The 24768-nt window shown below is 38.0% G+C and overlaps 1 protein-coding gene across 1 annotated transcript in view; it reads right to left on the bottom strand.

The window, feature by feature from the left end:
• tmem8b (transmembrane protein 8B) overlaps positions 1-24479 on the bottom strand; it is a 32472-nt gene extending 7993 nt beyond the window's left edge. The window contains exons 1-11 of the mRNA XM_034870838.1: positions 24273-24479; positions 19837-20026; positions 19293-19500; positions 16811-16944; positions 15695-15963; positions 13194-13570; positions 5990-6086; positions 5335-5458; positions 2511-2653; positions 990-1168; positions 62-208 (exon numbers count right to left, since the gene is read on the bottom strand). Coding sequence (XP_034726729.1) covers positions 62-208; positions 990-1168; positions 2511-2653; positions 5335-5458; positions 5990-6086; positions 13194-13570; positions 15695-15963; positions 16811-16944; positions 19293-19500; positions 19837-20026; positions 24273-24357 — 1953 coding nt within the window. The 5' untranslated portion in view covers positions 24358-24479. The remainder of the gene's footprint in view (positions 1-61; positions 209-989; positions 1169-2510; positions 2654-5334; positions 5459-5989; positions 6087-13193; positions 13571-15694; positions 15964-16810; positions 16945-19292; positions 19501-19836; positions 20027-24272) is intronic.
• Positions 24480-24768: the final 289 nt, after the last annotated feature.

Raw genomic sequence — 24768 nt, 5'->3', positions numbered from 1 at the left:
TCAACAATGTAACTTGACTCTCCTTTAAGGATAATTAGGATTAACTACAGTATGCGCCTACCTGTTTGATGATGGACTTTAGCCTTGCCATTGCAATGACAGTGACCCACACTGACATGAGCGACCCGAGGAAATCACAGAACTGCAGGACATCATACTCCATTATGCAAAAGACCACAATACCCGGCTGGTCACATGCATGGTAGAACTGTCAGAGAGGGAAAAGGCAGTGAGTGGTCAGACTAAACAGCAGATATGTTATTACCAGAAAAATGTTATTATAAAAAAAAGATGAGTATTTTCTTACCTGACAATAGCTAACATACACACTATTCTCTCGACAATTTTCAGACTAAGTGATGATTTTGTTTGGTCTAAATACAGTATATAAAGGCCTATATTTACACTACTCTCATATCCTGATTACTTTCTGGAAACAAATGGTTTTTTTAATGTTTGTAAATGTTTTAATAATCTATGACATTTTAACTATTATTAATTTTTATTACCAACATTTATTTTCAACCAAAATTACTCAAAAATTAAATGTCTGGATTGGTTAGTCATCTTGTGTATTTACAAGGGCTGTGTTTTTTCATGCATGGCTCCAATTTATTGTACATTTTTTAAAGTAAAAAAAAATAATTAAATGACGAAAACATAAAACCAATTTCCTACATAGTATTAGAAAAAATATATCCTAAAGATTCACTGTGACAGATAAAAAAGATGATTTATAAAATCATGCCAACAATTACTATTTTAATAGCTTAGTATTCTATGCACTAAGAAGTTATGTATAAAGGCTTTAGGCACACATTATTGATGGCCCAGTTTAATATGCAACTTCATTTGATATAATTTATGTAGTAGGGAGTCCCTGCTCAAGCTGTCTTTTAGTTAAGGGGTCCCTGGCTCAAAAAAACATTAAACATCACTGTTATAGAGGATAGAACATGCACTACTTTGTTAGTACGGGCGTCACTCACAGTGGAGAAGAACATGGTGAAAATGTAGACCGAAGCCTCCAGCAAATAGTGGCTTCGGATGGCGATTGCCACAGGCGGGACGAACATCAGGTTACTGAGACAGAGCAACAGGGTGGAGAGGAGCTGGAAACTGTAGGAGTAGGCCTCAGAGTTGTCTGTGCATCCCCAGCCATCCCAGCCTAACACACATGCATATACACACACACACACAGTCAGTACTGTACTGTGTGACGGTCTAAGAAAGTAGAGATCTAAAGAGAGTAGAGAGCTTTTGTGTCTACAGGCTTTATGGGTTGGAAAGAACTGGATGTAAAGGAGTTTCAACTTCCTAAAAATCTAAACTCTTTAGCTGAATGGATGAGAAGGATCTCTACTGTTAATGAATTGGGTTGTTTCAAAATCTCATCCCTTAAGAATTTTCAGTATCTCTTAAAATGGATAAAATCTTTATCTCTGCCCTTTCTTAAAACATCAATTTCTCTGTGAAAAACAATCAAAAACATATCTTAGTGAAGTTGTTTATCTTGTTCGGAATAGAGGCACCTGGTGTGAACTCCCTCCTATGTTACAACACCCTCGTTTTGCCACTTGAATTGGATCCTTATCAAGTAGTTGATTGGATAAGACATTGAGAATTAAATATTTGTGCGCACTGTTGAACGAAGGGTTTGCAGTGTGAGACAGGCCAAAGGCGAGGGCTGAATGTAAAGCGCCTGCCAGGAAGCAGATACACATGTGAAGTATGACAATGAATTTATCTGAAGAGAAAGCACTCCCGATAAAAGAAGATCAAAGGCAGGATTTTCCAAAAGCCTTAGAGGACAAGCTTTGCTTAGTTTCATAAGCTTATCTTTTATTGAAAAGCTGTTTGTGATTAAGAGTGTGTTTTATTGGCTTATATTAGAAGATTAATACCAGGCGGGTGTATGACTCATTGGACAGCAGCACATACAATTTAATCGCTTTCAATTCTGAAAAGAGACGTAGGTCATCCCACCTTGCTCTCTCTCATTTTCTTGTCACTCTGCATGATACGAACAAATTAGAAGTTCTTTGCCACAGTGATGACCCAGTTCCTCAGAGAAAGTTGTATCTTATCTTGTATGCAAACAAAGCTTTTGACTGCTGAAAATCAATTCCACTTACTAATTCATGGTCATGCTTTAAGCTAATTATTAATTACTGATGGATAATTAATGGCATTGTTGAGTATACACCAACTTTATTCATTCATGTATCCACTTCTATCAAACAACTTGCTTTGTTTTGTTGGTAACAGGCTTCCATAACTGTGTTTATTGAATAGAAATTTAATTAGTAATTTTAAAAGGCGGATATTCAAATATAATCAAATTAGGACATACAGAACATGGACATCCTAATTTCAATTGTGTTTTACATTTTACATTCAAATTGTGCACAATTTCAAATCAACAAAGAGGGAAAAAAGCTCTAATGAAAGCCTGAAAAATACACTGACAATGACACACATTGCAATATATTTTGTAAGTAAATTGTTACCTGCTTTGCATTCACAGGCAGCATAGAGATAGTTGTTTGTGCGTAGAAGCTTGCACTGCCCATACGTCCCACAGTCATTGATGCATGGAGTCAGGTATGCACGCATATACACCTCAGCGGTGACATTGGTGCATGCCTCAAATCTGGAAAAATCACAGACAGGCAGAACGCAGATAGAGGTGAGCATGAGGAACATCACTGGTAAATTCAGCCAGGATTAAGGTAGAAATGTGCAGTTGGGGGACTGCAATGTGTTATTATAAATTAAACTACCCAACAATAAAACGGCCTACAAGTCCAGAGGAAACAACCACAGCCAAACCTCCCAGATTCAGTCAGTGTGGCTGTAGATTTTGTCTGATAGTTTTATGTGCTCCAGCACTATGTTGGAGATCAAAAGGTCGTTTTAGGGTTGTCAGAAGTCAGACAACTTTACTCTAAAAGCATTTACAAAAGTAGTTTTCCACAAATTACGTCTGTGCTTTATAGACAAACAAGGAGTCAGGGTTTTACTTTGATAGTTTAACCTTCATTGTCTCAGTTAGGTACCACACTTGGATTTTGTTACAATACTCTGCCTATAATAATATAGTGCAAACAACTGCATACAAACCTATATATAATTTGTTAATCTCTGATTAGAAAGAAGCTTGCCTACTTCTGCTTGCATTGTTCCCTTTCTAACTGCTCATTCAATCAAGAGGAAACAAATGTGTTACTTTTTCTTTTCATAGAACCCATTCCTTTAATTGGCACAGCTGCTCACTTCCTAATCCCTAAATTATAACACTCAACTTGTAGCCTTGAAGAGCACCTATCACTCACACTACCGCTTTTCTTCTCTAACAAGACCTGATTAATTTAGCATGTGTAAATTTGCGGAAATCTAACACATAGCTACGTGAATGTTTTCCACATTTTCATACCTCAGCAAAACGCCTTTCATGTGAGGATGAGACCATGTCCCGTACCATCTGCTAGTATTTGTTATTGAAATTCCATTGGAACGCCCGAGTGGCCAGAAACTAAATCTGCTCAATTTCATTCTGTTCACATCTTTGTGCCATTAAGGGATAGACATTAAAGATTAATCTGCTGAACAGCTAATACGCTAATACAATGCTTTGGCCAATTTAAAGTAACATTTTCCCCTCTTTCTCTTTACAACATATCTCACAATGACTTGAAACAACCCACCAAAAAAGATTGTGTATTTATTGCACTCATTTGTGGATAAAACTGTAAATAAAGGTGCAGAGAACAATAGAGATGACAAGATATTTCTATTCAAGGAAAGCCATATATTTAAATACCCAAATATCTTGTAGGTGCACTGCACTATGGTCTGCTTAGTATACAAAAGAAAAAACAAGTGTCTGTCTTTTTTAACATTTCTTCCTACATGAACGGTGATCATACAATGCCCAATGTGCAAATGTGGCATATGAAAAATCTTCTTTTTTATAGCTCAAAAATTAACCCTCTTCCATGTCATATGCTTGGTGTGCACCAGAGGCATATGTGGTATGTCGTATGAAGCCAATCCCAAATTAATCTGATGGGTGACAGATGGGAGAGAATGTGGCTGGATGAGGGAGGCAGCGCTGTTTAATCAATGAGCAAGGTGTCTTCATTAGAGCACTGAATTATTAATTTGGGTAAATAGGATTTTTAGACAATGATGTTTTAAAAAAAATACTGAATGTCTTAGTTTTGCAATTGTCTTCCTATAATTGACAGCAAATATTGTTTCACAGAGGTTGCTTTGGGGCCAATGGGACCAAGCCAAAGAATTTGTTATAAGAGTGACAAAAATGTATAAACTCATGAATTATGTTTTGGAGACTTTATGGGTTGACTACTCCAGAGCACACAATTAACATCATCGTTTCCTTTTTCAAGGTATAAAGGAAATAGTTCAACAATTTGTGAAATCCACTCATTTTCTTTATTGCAGAGAGCTCAACGAGAAGATACTGTAGCTACCACTCTTATTTCTGGATACTAAACATGGCACTAGCAGATGTCTAATTTAGAGTGGAGAACGAGGAAACAGTTGGTTCTGTCCAAAGGTAAAAAAACATCTGCAGGCACCTTTAAAACTCACTATTAACACAAAATAAGTTTGCTTTACACATGTTTGTAAGGGAAACCAGCAGAGACTCTAGGACGTTAGTGGTTTCAAGTAGTCCGGCTCCTGACCCCTACGAAACATTAAATTATTGTTTTTATAGTTTGGCTTTGTGCAGTTTAAACTAACCAGATATATTGTAACATGTTGATCAATGAGCTTTAAAGGTGCTTTTTCTGATTCTTACATTTGGACAGTGCTAGCTGTTTCCCCCTGTTTCCATTCTTTATGCTAAGCTAATTTAGCTGGTTGCTGGCAGTAGCTTCATATGTAGCGTAAGCCTCAAACAATGACAGTAGTACTGGTCATCTAAATCCCGTCAAGAGAGCAAATAAGCGTATATTATAGATTAAGTGTCAAAACTTTCTTCTAAAGGCATACAATGCAGAAATTGGCCAAAAACAAAAAAACAAACAAACACACACACACACACACAAACACATACACAGATCTCCGCACAACCCTGGAGTAAGGTGTTGCATTGCCAGATTTTATGTAAATGCAGCTAAAGTGCACGCTTCCTACTGTCTGCTGTGGCCTCTTTGAAAAAACCTGCATAATATTCCTTAAAAACCTGCAATTATATTTGATGTATAATTCTAAATGCAGTTGAGTAAAGTTTTCTAATGAGGCAGAGTGCAATCATATAGGGGACATCTTATAGAAATATAGAATTAGTATTGCCTGTCTTACCCATGTTCAGTTGCACATAGAGAGCGCAGACTGAGGTACCAGGTGCCTGTTTGCGGATAGGGAATCCTCAATTTGGTGATATTAGCAGAGGCATTCACAGAAAGGAAAAACCCGGCCCCCGATTCTGCAACAGGTGAAATACAGTGAAAGAAACATATTTGAAATTGCTTAAACAGAAAAAATGCATTAACAAGAAGAGGTTACATAAATTGACATGTATTTGCTTCTGAAATTTTGCAGTTAAAACGTTGAAATTGTTGAAATAATGGAAGAGTTGAAGTTTAGTCGAAATACCAATACTGAAAGAAGCTAAAAATTCAAATGGATATGCTAAAAGAAGTTAAAGTGTCAATTTAGGTGTCAGCAGTGAGTTGATGTTAAAGTATAAGTTGAAACGAAACCCTTGACCACTGTACTACTAAAAGGAATTGAAATGTCAGTCGTGCGTAGGTGATTAATTGAGTTGAATGGTTGGCTGACGTTTAAGCGGAACAGTTGGAGTAAATTGTGTTGTGCTGGAAAATGTTTTTGTTATGAACACCTAGAAGAGTCTGACACATAATTAATTATTATTATATCATTAATGGTAATGTGCTATAATACTATAATGGAATATTATTGTGGGAGTAAATTGTCAAAGGTAAACTTGACATACCTGATTCACATTTCAATGAGGAGTTTTCCCGTAAGAAGAGAGGCATCCCATGGTTCAGGCAGCCAAACACTGTGACATTAGCTCCTTTCAGCGTAGACTGCAGGAGGAAACACAGACAGCAAATGTCATTCATCCATCCAACCATCAACCAACTGCTTCCTTCATGCTGGTGAGCTTACACTGTTCATGATTACCTCAGGTGTCATTTCAGCCGTCAGATAGTAAACTTTAGAACTAACAAATCAAGTGAAACTGCTCTCCCACTGTCTGCCTGAGGCACCTAAATGAAGATGTTGGCAGTTTATCTCCTTAAAGCATCAATTATACATTAACACGCTCAGGCATAAAAAAAATAATCCTGGAGAACTATTCAAGCGTTGGGAGCTGCATCTGCTTATACAAATTGGCTCATTCTGCAGATAGGTGAAAGGAGACCACTACAGTCCAATTTGGTGTATAAGTAAAAGGACAACGCGAGTACAAATAGCAGCAATAAATTACTGCATGTGTTCATCAAGTATCAGTGTGCACGCAGGGATCAAATTTGACATTTTATAACTTTCTTTTAAATTCTAATTTATTCACAGTGTCTTTGGGAATGAAGAGCGTTGAAATGTTTTACAATAATTCTGAAAAGTGTCCAACTAAATGACTAAACTTGAAACTGCAGGTCAAAATTGGTAAAATCCCATTTTTTTTGGTTGAAAGCTTTGCAGAAGACATAGCACATTATAGTAATTTGTTTTGTGTCCAAAAGAAAATGTGCTTGAAAGTACGGAGGGATAACTTTAGGCAATTATTTCTTGAACAATTAAGATTTCTATAACAACCCCCCCAGCCCAAAATGAGCATAATGCATATGCAGGGAGTTGGCAAAGTTGTTGATTAATGTAATGACTCAACAAACACTTTGCCAGGTGCTGAGATTTCAGGCTTCCTAAACTCACCATCTGGCCTGGACTCTCTTGGTAGAAAGACTCAATCACGCCCACTGGCATTTCAAGATAGTCCCTCCCCCCTCCTTCCCCCTTTCGTCTCGACTCTGCCCTACAGTTTGAAGATGAAGGATTGAGCGGGAAACACTCATGGATGGATTACCAGATGGACCACAGGAAGCCCAGAGGCTGCAAAGGGATAAGAGGGCCTCCAAACTTAGACCATTTTTATTTGAAGTAACTTTTATCAACATTTTTGGTTGGTAAGTCAAAGAGATCAGTAGACATGTGTTTAGTCATGCTAGAAGCTTTGCAATGTCAGCCTCTTGGTTGACCTGTCCACCACTTTGGTTCAGACTGAAACATCTTGACAGCTATGAAACGAATTGCTATGACACTAACAACAGATATTTAAGCTCCCTGGAGGTGAATTTTGAATGACTTTGGTGATGCTCTGGCTTTTCCTCTAGTGCCAGCCATTTTCACAGACATTCATGGACCCCAGAGGATGAATCCTCCTGACTTTGGTGAACCCCTGACTTTTCCTTTTGCTCCACTACGAGGTTGACATTTGGAGATAATAGAAAATGACTTCTAACGACTTTGGTGATGCTCTGACTTTTCCTCTAACACCACCAGCAGGTCAAAGTTTCTTTTTATTCTGCGTTATGTCTCAACATCTGTTTAATGAATTGGCACAGACTTACGGTTCTCAGACAATGTTTACTAATGACTTGTGTGATCCTGTGACTTTTCATTTTTTTCTCATAATTAGCTACATACAGTGCAAATCCTGCACAGTAAGACGAGGTTCAGGAGCAGTTTTCAACAAATAGGAAAAGGAGGGGCATTGTACACATCTTTGTTCAGGGGTTCCTTGTCTTTAGCTTGCAGAGCAGCTGGGTTCTTGCAATATCACAAGATTATGCAGGAAAGCAGGGTCACATACACACAATCATCTATTCAGGCTTCAAGTAATGCATTTTCGTCCAAACAACAGGCTGATCAACAATTAAGTTTTCCCAATCTAGTTGCCCCTACCACCTGGCCCAGATTAATCAACACCTATCTGAAAACTGACCCAAAGGAAAAGTAGTTTCTTGTGTTGCGATTCAAAAAATCTTTACATTTTTTTCATGTTCTCCTGGGCACACAGAAATCTTTAAGTGATGACATCACTGTGCATGAGGAGGAACACAGCCAGCCAAAAATAAAACCGGTTTCAGGATTTGTTCTACTCTGCCTTAAGCATTTGAAATTAAGAAATAGGAATGATGTACATGTTTATATATTAATCCCATTAATGAAATCTCAATGATTAAAATAATCTGAAAACATTTCTATTTCAATCCAAAGTTAAGGCCCCCAAAATATAGGCAGGCGATAAGATAATTAACAAGCTAAAATAAAATAATTACGGTCTTTTGATTACAGTCATAATTGCAGTCTCTTCTGAAAAAAAAAAAACTCATGGCATTTACTCTCAGAAACTTAGTCTAATTGATAAAAACACCAATTCACGGACACAAAAATATTGTAAAATATTTTTGCCGCCTATTGCTGAACTCAAAATGGTTAACACAGATGAAAGCATGAGGCTGTGTGCTTTCAAATGATGAATAGTTCTTAATTGAGACTTCAACAGGATGTTATTTGGGCCACTACTATCAATGATGAACGTTTTGTTAGGTGGCTAAGCTGAAGCCAGGCTACTGCCACTTTAAAGAGTTTATGTCCTCATACTTCACCTTTAGTCAGTAATATATTGTAATTCAGGTTATTTACATTGTGTTGACACTAATCATTTAAACTCCAAGTTCAGAATTATAATCCATAATATCCTATGGATATGTATATATAAACTCTGCCTGTCTGTGTTGCGCTCAAATTAGGATTTACTGATAACTTTGGAGGCTCCAAATGAGTTCCCATCAAGCTGGATGCTGACCCTGCATCCTACACCTTTGCTGTCCTGTAACCAGTGATTCAAAAAGGAGTTCAACTATTTCTTTAAATTGCTATTGCCAGAGCATTGTTGTTGAATTATTGTTCAGTTCTTGTTGTGCTTGCCTCTTTTTTGTTGTGCCTCATTTTAACGTCAATTTTGTTTGAGGATTTATTTATTGCCGTTTCTTGTAAAGCACTTTGTAACATTGTTGTGACCATTGCTGCATTAATCACGTTTAATATTGTGATTTATATGCCTGATCCATTATGCAGCTGTTAGTTAGGATTGTGTGTTGCAGAGGCATAATTCAATCAGAAGCGCAATCTTCCAACAGTGTAATGCTCAAGGTTACTGACTGACTGTGGAGGAACTAAGAAAACTAGAAAATTCTTATTAACAACAGGACATATTTCTGACTTTATGTTTCATAAAAATGCTGCAAATGAGAAAAACTTTTGATGAATGCCAGTTAATCTCTGTTGTTTACTCATGTGGCATCTGCTTTGCTATATTTCCCAGGAGTTATGCTGATGATGTGCCAGGAAAGACACACTGTCAATTATAGCAAGAACATGGATGAAGCTGGCATGTGCACTATATGCTGCACATCCCATTGCCCAAACTAATTAAAATACACTCCATGATGACTTTTAATTTTGCTCATTGAAATATTAAAATGTCTTCTTTTTTGACTCATATTGTTTTTGCAAATATACCAATGCCGCTAAGCAACAGCTAGCATGTTCAGTTCAATGTTTTTCAGTTCAATATCTAATATTCCTAATCAAATTAAACATTTTGCAAATACGTTTTCAGATGGAACCCCAAAATTGACATTAAAGATGAATAAATAAGTAAATGAATGAAAACATAAGCATGGTGACATATCATAACTTTGCAACAAAAAAAGAATAGATAAATTAATTAATGGGCATATATAAAGCATATTATATTTTGATATATTTGATAATAAATGTGATAATAAATGTGGGTGTGAATAAATATTGAAATAAATCTATAAATTAAAAAAACATATATTACACAATACATGTTTTTTATTATTACCATTTATCTATTGTCATTGCCTAATTATTTGTATTATTTTTTGGCAACATTTCTATTTATTCATTTATTTTTAATCCATCATTTGTTAACTTTTTTTAAATTTGAGCCTGTTGAAACAAACATGTACAAGGTAACGAGGCATACATTGACTAATGCTCATTACAGTACTTACAATACACATTGAAAAATGGATCTTAGTGGGTTTAAATGGGAACTAGGGTTCCCATTTAAACCCAAGACGATCTCTCTGTGAGGTGACAGTAAAGCCACTAACCCACTGTGGCGATTAAATTGATCCACAGCCAGTTGAGGTATCAGTGGAAATAGAAGCCATATACATTTCATTCACACTTTCTCACAGAGAGTGATGCAAGGCAGACAAGAAGCTCCAGCTATTGTCTCCTAAAGCCCGGCAAATCTGCCAGAGTCCCCCACTGGCAGCAGCTGACTGGAATCTGCGCCTGTCACAAGCAAGTGACAGATCATCGCCGAGGGGGGACAAATCTGTCCATAGAATAATATAGCATGACAGTCTCTCTAAAGAATACATCTCGTGGCTCACACAGCAACAGCAACCAGGTTTCATCACAGCATATTGTCTCTGGCACGTTAAAATCAACCAACTATATTACACTTCGAAGGTTTGGGGTAGTGGTTGGAAGGGATCAGGGTATATCCCATGATGAAGGAGGCAGGAATACGTGGGAGATCGCTATTACAGAACTAACACAGACACAAACAGAGGTTCTCTGGACGACTGTAGGATGAAGCACACAAAGACAAGAAACACATGGAAAATTCACAGAGAAAGGACTAGGGTTCCCATTTAAACCCAAGACGATCTCTCTGTGAGGTGACAGTAAAGCCACTAACCCACTGTGGCGCAACATCAACCAAGCAATCAACCAATAAACCATCACAATAATTACAGTCAATTATTTCCTTTCCTTTAAAGTAAAATATTCCAGTTTTTCACAGACATTTTGGGAAATAGGGTGTTTACTTTTTTACGGGGGGTTAGATGAGAAGATCGATTATCATCTTTCATCTCTGGGTGTTCAGTGGAGATGAAAGATGTGTTTTGCCTACCTTATCACAAAGTCTGGAAGCAGGGAGAGACAGCAAAGAGGCTGCATGATAACAGCTGCATACCTGTCTTTTTATCTGTCAGGCTGAAACATATGAATATTTTTATTCCTTTTTTTAACCTGACATTTTGTTCTTGATTGAACAATGAAATTGTTTTTTTCTGTGAAATCTCAGAAAATAGAAACAAAAACTGAGATAAAAACAGAATACATTAACATTTGAGAAGGTGGAACTAGTAGATCTTTTGTTGTTTTTTACTTTAAAAAATATTTAAATAATTACAAAACAGTTGTTGATTTTTTTTTATTGTTTTAAAACTAATCAATTAATTGACTAATCTTCTCAGCTCTTCTTACATATTTGAAGTTTTTTAAGTGAATATTAACACACACAACACACTGAAAAGCTCCAGAGCTGCTTGTGATGAGATTTTTTTTTTCTTTTCATTTTAGTGTTGTTGGTTTATTTTTCCTTCTGTTTCCGCCTGCCCCTGCCATTTATGCTACGTTACAGGTACTGAAGACTAAAAATATCCTTGACCCATATACTTCTGAATTCAAAGAGATAAACTGTTATTAATCCGAGGAAGACAGCAAGAAAAGCATATTCTTCTTATTTAATATTAACATAAACTGGACAATCAAAGATATTTGTGATGGTATTACTGTATGCTTCATCCTCTAGTTACTTCAACACTGGCTAGCTTGCTTTCTATTAGGAGTAACATGTTCAATCGGCCAGCCTGTAGCTCTCCAGTTTCTCGCTCCCTATAGATCTTCAGAGTGACTGCAGGTGCAGTCCTAATGCCATTACTATCTGAAGGACAGCCTAACAAAGACGTATCAAATCCTGTTTGGCTGATATTTGCATTGTGTTCGCACTCAATTAGAGACATATGTCACAAGCCCAAACACTGGTGCACTGGTTTCATTGCAAAACCTTTTCAGATCCCGCAGAAAAATCTATGACTATACACGCGCCAGATTTTGCAGGCTAGCTCTGCCAGACACAATTCCCTGCGCTGTTTAATCTTTATTTAACTCATTATTATCCGATCCTTGCAATAGTAAAGCATACATCAGGTCTAACATATTTCCAACACCACGTTTAGAATCCTCAAGGTGTGTGGTAACCATTATTTTTGGCTGATATATCAGGAATACAGTAGTTATATATGCAATAGCTTGTACATCAATTCAAGTCAATTTCAATTCAACTTTAATTATAGTATATAATCATAAAAAGTTATGTCAAGACACTTTAAAGATAGAGTAGGTCTAGACCACACTCTATAATTTACAAAGCCCCAACAATTCTAGTAATTCCCCCAAGAGCAAGCAATTAGTGCGTGTGACAGTGGTGAGGAAAAACTCCCTTAGGAAGAAACCTTGGACAGACCCAGGCTCTTGGTAGATGGTGTCTGATGATGCCGGTTGGGGGTGTGATGCACAGTAGTCACAATGAAGTACATGCCTACAAATATCTCAAGCACTATCAAGATATCTAATTAAACGCCTAATCTTGGCATAATTCTTAATTCTTTTGACATAAAATTTAAGCTATTTTACATACAACATACATTTGTACTTTAAAGAGTGTTTACATTTGCTATTTATTTTTGCTACAGTGCTTAACAAGCATTATTTAATGTTGCCCAGTTGCGGCCTGTTGAGGGGCAATAAATATCAAAAGTTCCAAAACATCTATGTTGTTATTTGTATGGATCCACTAGACATAATATCTACATGTACATGACATTTGATTGCAGGCTAGTCTGACTTTGTCCCACAGCAACATTAAAAGAGTTTAGATGTGTGTACAGTTTCTGTTAATAATGTATTGTATGAAGTGTTAATTTCATTAATAATATTAAGATTTAAATTTGAACATGCACATGTATTTTCAGTTCCATTGAAGAGGGGTGGAGGTTGGATCACATTTGAACATCTAAAAATGTACTTGAAAAAATGCATTAATTACTTTCTGAAGTAATTAGTTACGGTTATAATTTGTAACTGAGTATCTAATTTAGTTACTTTTCGGAAGAAGTAACTAGTAACTGTTGTTGTAACTAATTACTTTTTGAAAGTAACTTGCCCAACACTGCAATGGAATCACAGATTATGCCTTTACAACAAGCAGTATTAGTGTCATCAGACTGACTCACCATGTTGAGTTTGAGCTCCATGTTGAGGACCCCTCCACTGTCTAAAACAGGCATCAGGTTGATGGCGAACACAGCGGCCCTGTCCGGTGGGATCGATATATTTGGACCAAAGAAGACGTAGAAGTGCACAGAGAAGGTGTCAAGCTCATTGCGCAGAGTCGGACGGATGGGCCAGCACTTGTTAGTGTCGGCTGTGGGGGCGAGGTAAATAATGCTGTCCTCCGAGGTGTGTAGGTGACTGGCATTCTGGCTTGGCAGGGAGGCCACTGAAAGCGTCTCGGACAGGGAGAAACCCATCGCTGTTCCAAAAGACTGAGGCATGTTCATAGAGGAGCTGGGCTGTGCTTGGTCCTTTGACAAATTGGATTTGGAGCAATCTAGTCAAAGGAGAAAGAGATTGAATTCACAAAGGAAATCAAACAAACTGATTCCAGTATGATGGATTTTCTGAACATTCTCACTTGGAGCAGTCAATCACACTTGGATCTCTCACACCGTGTAACACTGTCCATCAATAAAAGGGTAAAAAAAGGGTGGAGGGGGTGGAGAATTCACATCAGCTGTGTGCTTGGCCATCAAGTGGTATTTCAGACTGGATGTGCTGTGATGATAGCTCAGTTCAAGACAAACGATAAAACACACAGATCACTTTGGTCTTGTCAATGGAACCAATTAGGAACTTTTTGAAAAGTAAACTTTCCATTCAGAATCTTATTGACATCCATTTCGGCATTTCACAATCACAATCCGCTCGAAACGTAACTTTACTACAAGTCCAAACAAGTGTGTGCAGCGTGTCTGTTGTTTTGTTTCTGGTCTAGCTAGATCTGGTGTGGTGTTGTAGTTTTTTTAACGTTATAGTTGTTGCAACAGCTTGTGAAAAAAACTACAAAGTTTGCCAGGCCAAAAAGAACATTAATCTTGGCATGAAAAAAAAATTGACGCAGTTAAAATGGGTTCGCGTTAATGCTGGTAATAACGCGTTTAACTGACAGCACTAGTAATAATCCCTATTATAAAGTCAAACAACCAATCCCCAGCAAGCCTCAAACAAAAGGCAACAACCAAGTCAGTTATTTTACTTGTGTTATTATGCATGTTAAGTAACTAAATCTTTTGCAAATGTTTGAAAGAATCCCTTTCAGCTGGCTTCCATAATGTAAACAGCAAGGTTCAGCGTTGTACACTGCTTTTTAATGAGACAAAGATTCGCAGTAATTGCAAACAGTATGCTTTCACTCAACACAAAGCAACTCTGCAAAATGGTCATTGAGCACCATCCCATACTGCCAATCCCCAAGGGGAAAGGAATTCAAAGGCTTTTCTAGCTCAGTCTCGTTTGCATAGTGTTGTCTCTGAAAGGGTTTGAAGTATTTTGATGTCCGTTCAGGCAGCTGAAGCATTCCTAAAAAATAGCAAAATACCAAATACTGCTGGCTTGAGGCAAATGTAACTTTGGTATAAACAAGACAAATTTGTATGAAATCAGTAAAGACCCAAATATGTATTGATGTTTATGCATATGTGTGGGTGGGTGGGAGAGTCGAGGGGATGTGTAAATATACACATAACATTCACAATCTAAAGCACTGGCTTTAAATAGCACAGAAACTCTCTTCATTACCCAATCAGCTATTGAGGGAAAGACACCGACAGTTACAATGCTGTATAAACAACAATGATAAATAATAAAGTGCAACTTACTTTTACTACTTCCCGTCTAGCCAGCGACTGTGATATCTATAAATACCAAATTCAAATAAGGCCACATATTTGGGATGGCTCACAACAACAATAACCAATATAAGCGAGAAAGCACCAGAAGGTGGCTCCAGATGTTTTTTTTCCCTCAACCTAAGGTCTTCAATTCAAATCCACAAAAGGTCAAGTAAGATCTGCCTGGCAGGCAGGGGGAGAGACAGAGTGTGAATAATTAGTGTCTGTGTTGCCATAGTGACAAAGTGCACTGTACAGTGTCCAACAGAGAGAGGGAATCACTACATGGGAGGGAACTTCCCACAGATTTGTGAGCTATCCCTGTGGAGTGGGCATAAAAAATATCTCAGCTCTCCACAACCCCAGAACAGCATGTAGCACTTATGCATGGTATCACTGGTCTCTTAGCAATCCCATATGGATCCCCCTCAGTTTGGGCCCTGGTCTTTATTTGAACAACCCTCTTAGTGGTCCGACTGTGTCTGGCCTCCCTTGTCCCATCAAAACACATCTTCGAAATGAATTTCTGCCATGGAAGCATGAGCATCCAGAATACGTTTAAAAAGACATTTGGAGATTTTTAGGTGGACATGGATGAGAGACAGGGTGTTCTGTTCATCTCAGTATCTCAGTGTTTTTTAGTTTTATGTTGTTTATTTTTCTAATATAAAGAATGAATGCATGTTGCTGCTTGACATAGAACTTTAAAAGTAGATAAATGGCACAAGAACGAAAAAAAAACCTCAAGATTTATCAATCACATTTTGCCCATAAAACAGACTCACCTGTGACCTGCACCCCGATGCGAAAGTATACGTTGCAGTTACTTAGATATCTCTCCACCAGGATGTAGTACCATTGTTCCCAGGCAGGTACGAGAGTGTCTAATTCACAAGGGTTGCACTCCCTGCAGTCGAGGGCACTTGAGTTATGCACCGGCGGCGCTCGCGCTCTTATCTTCAGCACCACGGGACAACTGTCGCCACTCTTGTTCTTGGTGCTGCAGTTTACCAGCTGAACCTTCACCTTTGATATATAATTGGGGATGAACACTCTGCGTAGGCATGCACGCACGCACGCACACACGCACACACGCACACACACACACACACACACACACACACACGTTTAAGGCTGTTATAATACCAAGCTAGTCTATACACTATATCAATAGGCAGAATGTAGAGCAGCACTGTATAAAACATGTCTTCAAGTTGCTGTTTATTAGAAACAAAAACTGTTTAAAAATTGCCCTATAAATTATTCCTAGAGGAGAACAGCATGTCTTAGCTATTGTAGTTTTAAATTAATTATTTGTGTGGTAATATAACACATCATTTTCTGTTTGCATGTAAACACATACCTTTGCAGCAACTTCAATAGCTAGCCTGTTCTTAAATAAGAATACTGATATTCTGCAGACTGGTGCTTTAAATAAAGACACGTATTTTACTTGCATACAGTGCATACACACATCAAACACAAAACACATACAACTTACTACAGGTGTAAATATATCATAAATAATATAATATTTAACCAATATACTCATATTGCAATACCCTTCACATAATTTCTTTTCATGCAGAACTCACATAATACTGACTCTCTTTCCTTTAGGCGCCTGCGCTTTCAAAAGATAGTGGATAACAAAACATGAACCTTGAAACTTCATATTCCTCTGCTAAAAGGACTGAGTTGACTTTTAGAGTGTAAGTTATTAAAGATGCTCAGACTATAAACACACACTTGGAAATGGCATATTTTTGAAATGAAAATGCAAGATAAGCTTCAAGTTTGAGAATACTCAACTCTCTTACAGTAGATAGTCTACGATTAGCTGCTTGACTTCAAAACCAACCCGTCCCTTTCGTTTTTGGAAGCTCAGTTAGAAGACTTACTTATAAAGTGCAGATCTGTTATGGATGGGGATCATTTGGTCGATGAAATATCCAGGATAAAGCACTGAAATCCCAATAAGCCTCTGGACAATGAGCTGAGGTTGAAACAGATACTGGCATTCCTCAGACAGACCCTACAAAGATAACACAGCAGTTGTTTAAATGGTATTTAAGTGGTTAACACACCAATATTTTAAAATGCTGTTAAGGAGGAGATTCAATATCATTCAGACTGGCTAAAAATTCCTAATGGACTGTGTATATAAAGCTTGTCAGCCTCCTGGATTAATATCACTTTGCCCTCCCTCAGCGTAACATGCACACACTATTTCACTCATGTTGTTCTGAACCATTAATGCTTGATATGCATTACTTTGTGAGATGAGCCGAGCAGACAGAACAACTCAGAGCCAGGAGGCCGTGCATTGTTTCTACACATGATCTGCTGTTAAAATTGGTTTTATAAAGGAATGGGGACGCCTTTTGCACCTGATTCAAAAGGACAGGTGTGAATGCCAAATGAGGCCCTTCATTTCTGTCAGCCGTTCACTGACCCCGCCTGCTTGAGCCACAATTACTGTGGCATGTCATTAGTCCAGGAGCTGCCGAGGTGACCCTTTGATTTATTAGAGCCTGTCAGTTGGACCTGCACATGTGTCTTGTAGAGCAAGTTGTGTTTTAATTAAGGCTCAACCTATATGGGTGTTTTAAGGCCAATGTTTTAACACTATAAATGCAGACATCTTTTGATGGTGTTCGATAGCTTTAATTGGACCATTTTCATGCCAAAAAAGTATTATGCATTCATTTTTTTTTTCAGTCTTGGCAGGCTGTTAATGCCGCTAAAACACGATTTAGGTTATAGCACTAATAAAGAACATTGAAACTCTGACTAATTGCATTACTTCAGCTCTTTCAGTCAGAATGAACCACTAAGACTACGCAATTTTAGGGAAAACTCGGTGGTATACACTGAGCTTCCATTTTATTAGTTACACCTGAAGAATCTAGTGCAATATATGCAATAAATGCAAAATTTGAGAGGGTATGTATAACTTTATTAAACTCTATGGGCATTTTTGAGTATGTAGTTAGTAGCGTTATAGTAGTATTGTTGTGTTAAATTACGTCATATTAAGTTTCTTATATTTTTATATTACAGAATGTAATGAGATAGAAAAGAGCACCTCCCAATAACATTTTTAAGGCTCACATAGGGAGGATGTATTACAGTATATATGGTATAATATGGCATTAAACTTTGTCAGCTAAAATACATTTCTGTTTGGTTTTCAGATTATTTGGTATAATTATGCTAATTGTATTATTATTGCCCTACACTTTAATGTAGTCGTACCAACAAACATCTAAAGGTACAAAGACAGTTTGATGCAAGGGTAAACATTTTATATAAATTATAACTCTTTCCCATCTTACCCATTCATTTCCCGTATTTTTCTATCTGCATGATGTGTATTGACTTTATATGACTGTATATGACACACCTGGTCTTGATAAGCAAACAATGGAAAAACCATCTGGACAGTAACAGAGGACATTTCAGTAAGTAAAAAAAAAGACATAAAATACAGTTTATCCCTGCTCTCTTTGTTTATGGTTGTTAAATCCTTATATCCTGTGTGCTGGGTTCAGTATTTGACTGAGATTGATATAAATGCACCGTGCATTCCCCCTGCTCTGCTTGCATTGCTTCCACCCGTGTTTCCTTTCTGAACTGATAACATCACATTTTTGTTGCTTAAAAATTGCTTTAGGAAGCAGAATGTGGAAAGGGTAGGTTATTTCCATCTATACAGTGTGTCTTTAAAGGCAGGTCACTTTTTAGCCACATCTGCTTCTATTCTTAGCTCCCCCAAAGCAAACTATTCAACGTTGGTAGCAACTTTTGTTGATATTTTTGATTGTTTTGATTGTTGTGTATTCTAGGTGCACTTGTTCCAGCCTGGGGGAAACACAACTGAACACCATGCCAGTGACAAATAAATTGCCTGAAATGGAAATCAGCAGGTGTTTTTATGTGGCCATATAGGAGAACATGATGGAATGAAAAAAGTCTCTCTGACACTGTTCTGCCTCTTTTAGCTCTGCAGCACACGCAGGAATACTAATCCCAACGAACACTTACTTCATTTTTATTATATATTTTTTCAATGATGAAAGGGAGTTAAGTTACCATGAAGACAGTATTTTAGATGTAAAGTAGATCTCATTTAAATAATCCTACATAACACTTTATATTTTACATGCTTTTGTTTTACCAGCCTCAATTGGTGAGTGATGTATAACAAAACAGTGACTGAAGCTTTTAATCTGCTGAACACAGTTTTGTTTATAAGTGGATGTCTGGGAGATGCAGTGCAGAAACAACCAAGTGACCAATGTTAACACCAACTACAATGCCAAAATCACAACTTTGTGATTAAAATTCAATTATGTTTATTTGTGATTTGTTCAGGCTCACCTTCACTGAAATCTTGCCCTCATCCTTGGGTAAATGTGCAGCCAGGAACCAGTCTCCAGGGAGCGGGCTGGTTACGTTGAATGCTCCTGTTGTACGATTTGGAAGAGTCCAGGTAAGAGTCACAGCAAAGGATCCTGGGACAACTGTATCCCGAGGGAAGTGGGTGTACAGGGGATTGATTACTGGAGGAGCCCCAGACCTGAAATAGCTGTTAATCACAAAGACAAAATTCAATCTGTGTTAGGCCTTATATTTTCACAAATATATACAGTATATGCCATATATATAATGCATTTATATTTAAAGCTGACAGCATGACAGCAAGGCTGCCAGTAATAGCTGACATAACTCAGGTTGAATCAGCTGCTACAACCCTTTGCCCAAAAGGTAACATGTATAACATGCTTATTGTTATCTATTTATATCCTAGTAAAGGAGCATCATTCAGCTTCTAAGTGTCTTACTTGAACAAAAGAAAGGTTTAAGCTAAACAAAAGCAACTCCAGAAAGAGAAAAATATGTTGTGACAAAGTTCTTGTCTTACACAGTCACATTGCGGTTTGGGCAGCTGTCTCCAAACGTTCCCCCTTGCTCCTTGAAGGTGATGAGGTTCCATACGGCCATCATGGTGTCGTCAGGCACATTAAAGTGGAACAGTTCCACACTGGCAAAGGAGTTGAAAGCATTCAGCTTACGAGGCGTACGGGTGAAGTATTCAGTCACAAAAAGGCAATCTGGAGGGAACATAACCAAAGGAAAGCATCCCAGAATATTTGTGAGGATAAATTTAAGGATCACATGGGACATCCATATTTACAGAATTGCACAGCTCTGCTTTGAGTTCATCATGTGTTAGCATGCTGATGTTTAACATCTTAGTTTAATGCTAGGATGTCTGCACTACACAAACATTTCGGATGAGTTTTGGAGGTATGTAGTCATAAACCAAAGTATTAGACTAAATGAAATTTTGACCTGAAGATTGCGTTAGAGGAAAAGTCAGTAGGATCATCAATGTAATTAGGACTCATCTCTTGGGAACCGTGAGCATTTGTATCAGATTTTGTGCCATTTCATCTATTAGACGTTGAGATATTTCACAGGATAAGTGAAAACTTTGACCTACCAGTTACGCTAGAAAAAAAGTAATGAGATTATCAACGCTGTTACAATTCATCCTCTGGGGACTATTGTTTTCTGTACAAAATTGAATGGAAACCCATCCAGACCAGTACTTGTCAATTCACCGAAAGACAGATCTACATTGCCATCTTTAGCCAAGACTTTTGCCTACCGTACAAACATTTTCCAATTTGTCAGCACTATCGTTCTTGTGAACAGAACAGAGACATAAGCAGACTCTCTGTCTTAAGTCTATAATGACAAGCTTCTCCTTGAACCCCACAAAATGTAGAAAGCTAGATCATCTGAATATGTGATGACAGACTTTAACTCCTTTTAAAGCATCTGAGGGAGATGTTTGTATGCAGGCTCACTCACGTCCTGCATAATGTCAAATCCTTGGATTACATCCACCAAAGGCTATGCAAATAAAAGCAGCAGAACAAGTGACAGGTGTAATCTGCCATATTACACCTACATGAGTCATCGAGCTACACCCAGTGGGTGGCCAAGATCAGGGGGAAATGGAGTGTGAGTCAGTTAATTGCTATACTAGAATGTACTGCATCTCTTAGATATAATGAATATAAACATGAGTGGATATGAACGAAGACAGAAACATCAGATGTTTTATTGGAGGAGAATGTTTTACATTTGTAGCACACTACCTTTGTGATTATGCATATCAAGCATTTTTACCATCTGTACTTGGAATACCTGTGGTGATGTCATTCACCATTTTGTTTTGTTGTGGGGATGATGTATCTCACCTGCAATTTGTACAAAAATAGTAAAATCTCACTGTTTTGAGGATGCAACGAAAATCCTGTGCCTCTAAAACAGCATGAGTCCAATTCATTTAAGAGTTTTAGCGAGCTTACTGTACTACTGCTGTCATTTCCAGCTGCATGGTTTGCTATTGCTTCTGCTTTTTACCTTAATGATGACACAGAGTAAAGAAAACCATATGACCCTCTACAGTGACAAGGCGCTGAGGCGTGGATGCAAAATGAAAAACGATTTTCTTGAATGTGCACTGTTACAATGAATGTTAGAAAAAAGGAAAAAAATCGCTCTGCTCTGCCTCTCTCCCTCACACTATTACCAGTCCTCAAAGCTCGCGCTAGCTCTCACGTATGGAAGCAACCTTGAATATTAAAAACACAGAATAGGAAGGCAGAAACTCAGACGAATGAAGCAATCTTACTGTCAAGAGCGAAAGTGTAATCCCATACAAAGCTCTCAGCCTTAATTTCACTCTCATTCCAGCCTTTCTCTGGTCCGCAATGTGCGTTATATAGTATGTGAGCCTTCCTTACATTAGGGTTGTTCTTTGCGCTTTCATAACATGGCTATGTATAGCTGAGGCTGAGGAGAAACTGGTTCCATGTCACAGACTGCTATAGTGCTATAACTCTATGAGAGTATTTTGCACATGTGGATGTAAGACTTGTTAATTGTGACACTACACTATTTAAAAGTCTTTAAGTAGAAGGAATTGTGCATTGTCACATTCTTCAGGCAAAATTACCCAATTTATGATGAAGTTCCTATTTTTGTATCAAAGATAAGCTTTCTCACAATTTCTAAATCAGTGATTCCCCACCCGGGTAACAGGATCTCCAAGAGAGTTTTTGAGATGATTGAAGAGAGTATGAAAGGGGGTTGCTAAGAAAATTCATGCTGAAAAAAAAAGTATGTTTATTTTTCAATTTTATCCAATACTTCTTTTTTTTAATAGTTTTACCTCGTTAGCGTGCAGAAATTATTGAGTATTTCATTAAGGAAAAAATACAGTCTACGATTGAACTGCTCACAACTAAAATACGTCTGAGTAGAAAGTAGACATTGCTTCATACTGAAGACAAAGAAATTTGGAAACCAGTGGTCTAACTAGCTACGCTTAAGTGTTGACAGGGTGCAGCAGATTATTTTAGTCATAATTTATTCTTCTACACACCTGTCTGTACACAAAACCACTGCCTTCCCTTGTTATTTTTGTTAATGGACTGTAGATGGTCAATATTCTGAAATAGCATTAAAAAGGTAATTGTCACAACCTTGTATTTGCCAGATTTCACATGTATGATTCCTAATTCTTTGTATTGTGTAAGGACAAAAAATGTGGATACGGTAACACTTACACGTATACACGTATAGCCTTGACATACTACATATCAAACATGTCAGCATCTTAGGTTGTTTTGACAAATTAAGTACATGACTTAAACCAACACGCTAAGTACTAGTAAGTAAAATAATAAACTTCAATAGTCTATCTTTAATCCCCTTCTATGTGAAAAAAATCCTGCAATGGAATTGTCTCAGTGACAATCCAGCAGCCACACACTGTAACTGCATTCAATGGGAAGGTGGAAACACGCCTAAATATTTAAATATGCTTGGTTTGTTTGCCAACTAAATAAAGACACTTGTTCTTACAGCATGGTTCAGAATTGGGTGATCTTCAATAAGCGCCTCCTAACCACTGTTTTACTCTGTTAGAGGCTTAATACAAGCATAATCCTGCTTTTTGTCATCTCAACTAGAGATTTATCCTTGAATGCTTAGCAGGATAGTCTGTACTCCGCATAAAGGTTGCTTCTCAAAATTCCTCCTCTTTTAGCATCATTTTGTAGGAGTAAAGATGGATAAAATAAGCAGAACCATCAGTCAGAACAATGATTAAAAGACAGATTTTGGCGCAAACTGACCACCAATTCCAACTCTTGGTCAAACACACTATCCCAACTGGAGAAACTGACTTCCAGCTGATCATGGAGACAATGAGCATTAAAATAAACAATCTAAAGCATTGAATTCTCCCTTCATGACCCAATTGTCAAATATCACTGTCATCCTCCTCACTCTGATACTATAAAAAATAACCCCAGTAATTCGAGCAAAAAGGTTAAAGAGAGAGAGATGACTTTAACAAAGTCCAGGGATTTACAAAAAAACACTGGAGAGAAACAGCAACAAGTCTGTCAATGGACTGCAACATCCTTAGACAGACCTTTAAGGTCTTTGGTGACCACAGCCAGTACAGCGTGTACTGTAGCTATGGATTCATTGTTGTCTCACATTTGAGCTCTGAGGTTTTTGTTTGCCTTTGACTTCACACTGCAAAGACATCTTGGTGATTTGACACCAAAAAACAGGAGAAAAACACCCTTCATGTCTGTTTTCAACAAGATTTGCTTTTCTTTTTTAGAGGAAACAAAGATGCACAAAGAGAAATACTTGTTGGGTCACGTTGCGTGATAAAATGAGTCAAAATTTTAAGAATTTCAAAGGTCTCACTTTAATGTTGCAAAATTATTAGGTTAATGTTAATTTTTACAATTAGGACTAAATTAACACTGAAAATAACAAGGTTTAACTTAAACATCCCCCAATTGTCCGACGAATCCGATCATATTTTCCACTATGCCAACATGTCCTAACTTGTCTTTCCCTTCTTTAATCAAAGCAAAACATAGACAAACAAATAAACAAACAACCAAAGACAGCAACAATGAAAGCGTCCAGCTTGATGTGTTTTCTTGTGGCCACATTCAGCCCTCAGTATCGTAACGTGCAACCTATAGGAGCATCTGTCAATGTGTTGCGTGCCATAACTAGCTGCAACCTTCCCCATGCGTCACGTAACTGAAGCCAGCCTTCAGTTCATAAAAAGGGTTTTGTTTGGTGGCCGAGACTGAAAGCAGCAGCCGTGAATGTATAGAAGACTCAAGAGATTCAAACCACAAACGGGATCCGATGCTGCTGCTCTCTGGGAGGATTTCAGCACCCCCGACAAAAGGAACAGCTCCCCGTGAATCAAAGCAACACTCTCACTGAATGGAAACCACTCACCTCCGAGAGCGCACAGATAGGTGTAAACAAGCAAGAGGAGCCTCGGAGGGCTAAATCCTGAGCCCAGACGCTCCAGTTGCCACATCGTTAAAAGCAAAATATTTAGTGGAGGGCTACAGCCCGGTTGCAGTTCTCAGTCGCTGCGCTGGTCTACATTTTTTCAGATTTTTGCCAACGACCAGCTGTTTGTGCATGACGTAATTCAGACGACGACGGGACAGCTCCTCCCTTTAGCTTTGATTTGACAACCTCAATATGTCGACTTATTTCATTGGACCTCCGAACCTGTCAGTCTGGGGACGGCGCAGACGTCGCCTACATTGCACCACAAGGCTCGTCACTTCGGTGTCCAGGCCACCACACATCACACAGGGCCGAGTGGGGGAGTACAGAGGCGGTAGCTTATTCACCCCGGAGGCTGCAGCCTCTTCACCCAGGAGCCGGGACAGAAAGTTGGGGGGGTGGGGCCCGGGGTCTGATCCTGTGCAGCTCTCTT

Source organism: Etheostoma cragini, chromosome 5 (assembly GCF_013103735.1).
Source record: "Etheostoma cragini isolate CJK2018 chromosome 5, CSU_Ecrag_1.0, whole genome shotgun sequence".
In the NCBI taxonomy this organism is placed as follows: Eukaryota; Metazoa; Chordata; class Actinopteri; order Perciformes; family Percidae; genus Etheostoma; species Etheostoma cragini.
This window is presented reverse-complemented; position numbering and strand designations above follow the sequence as displayed.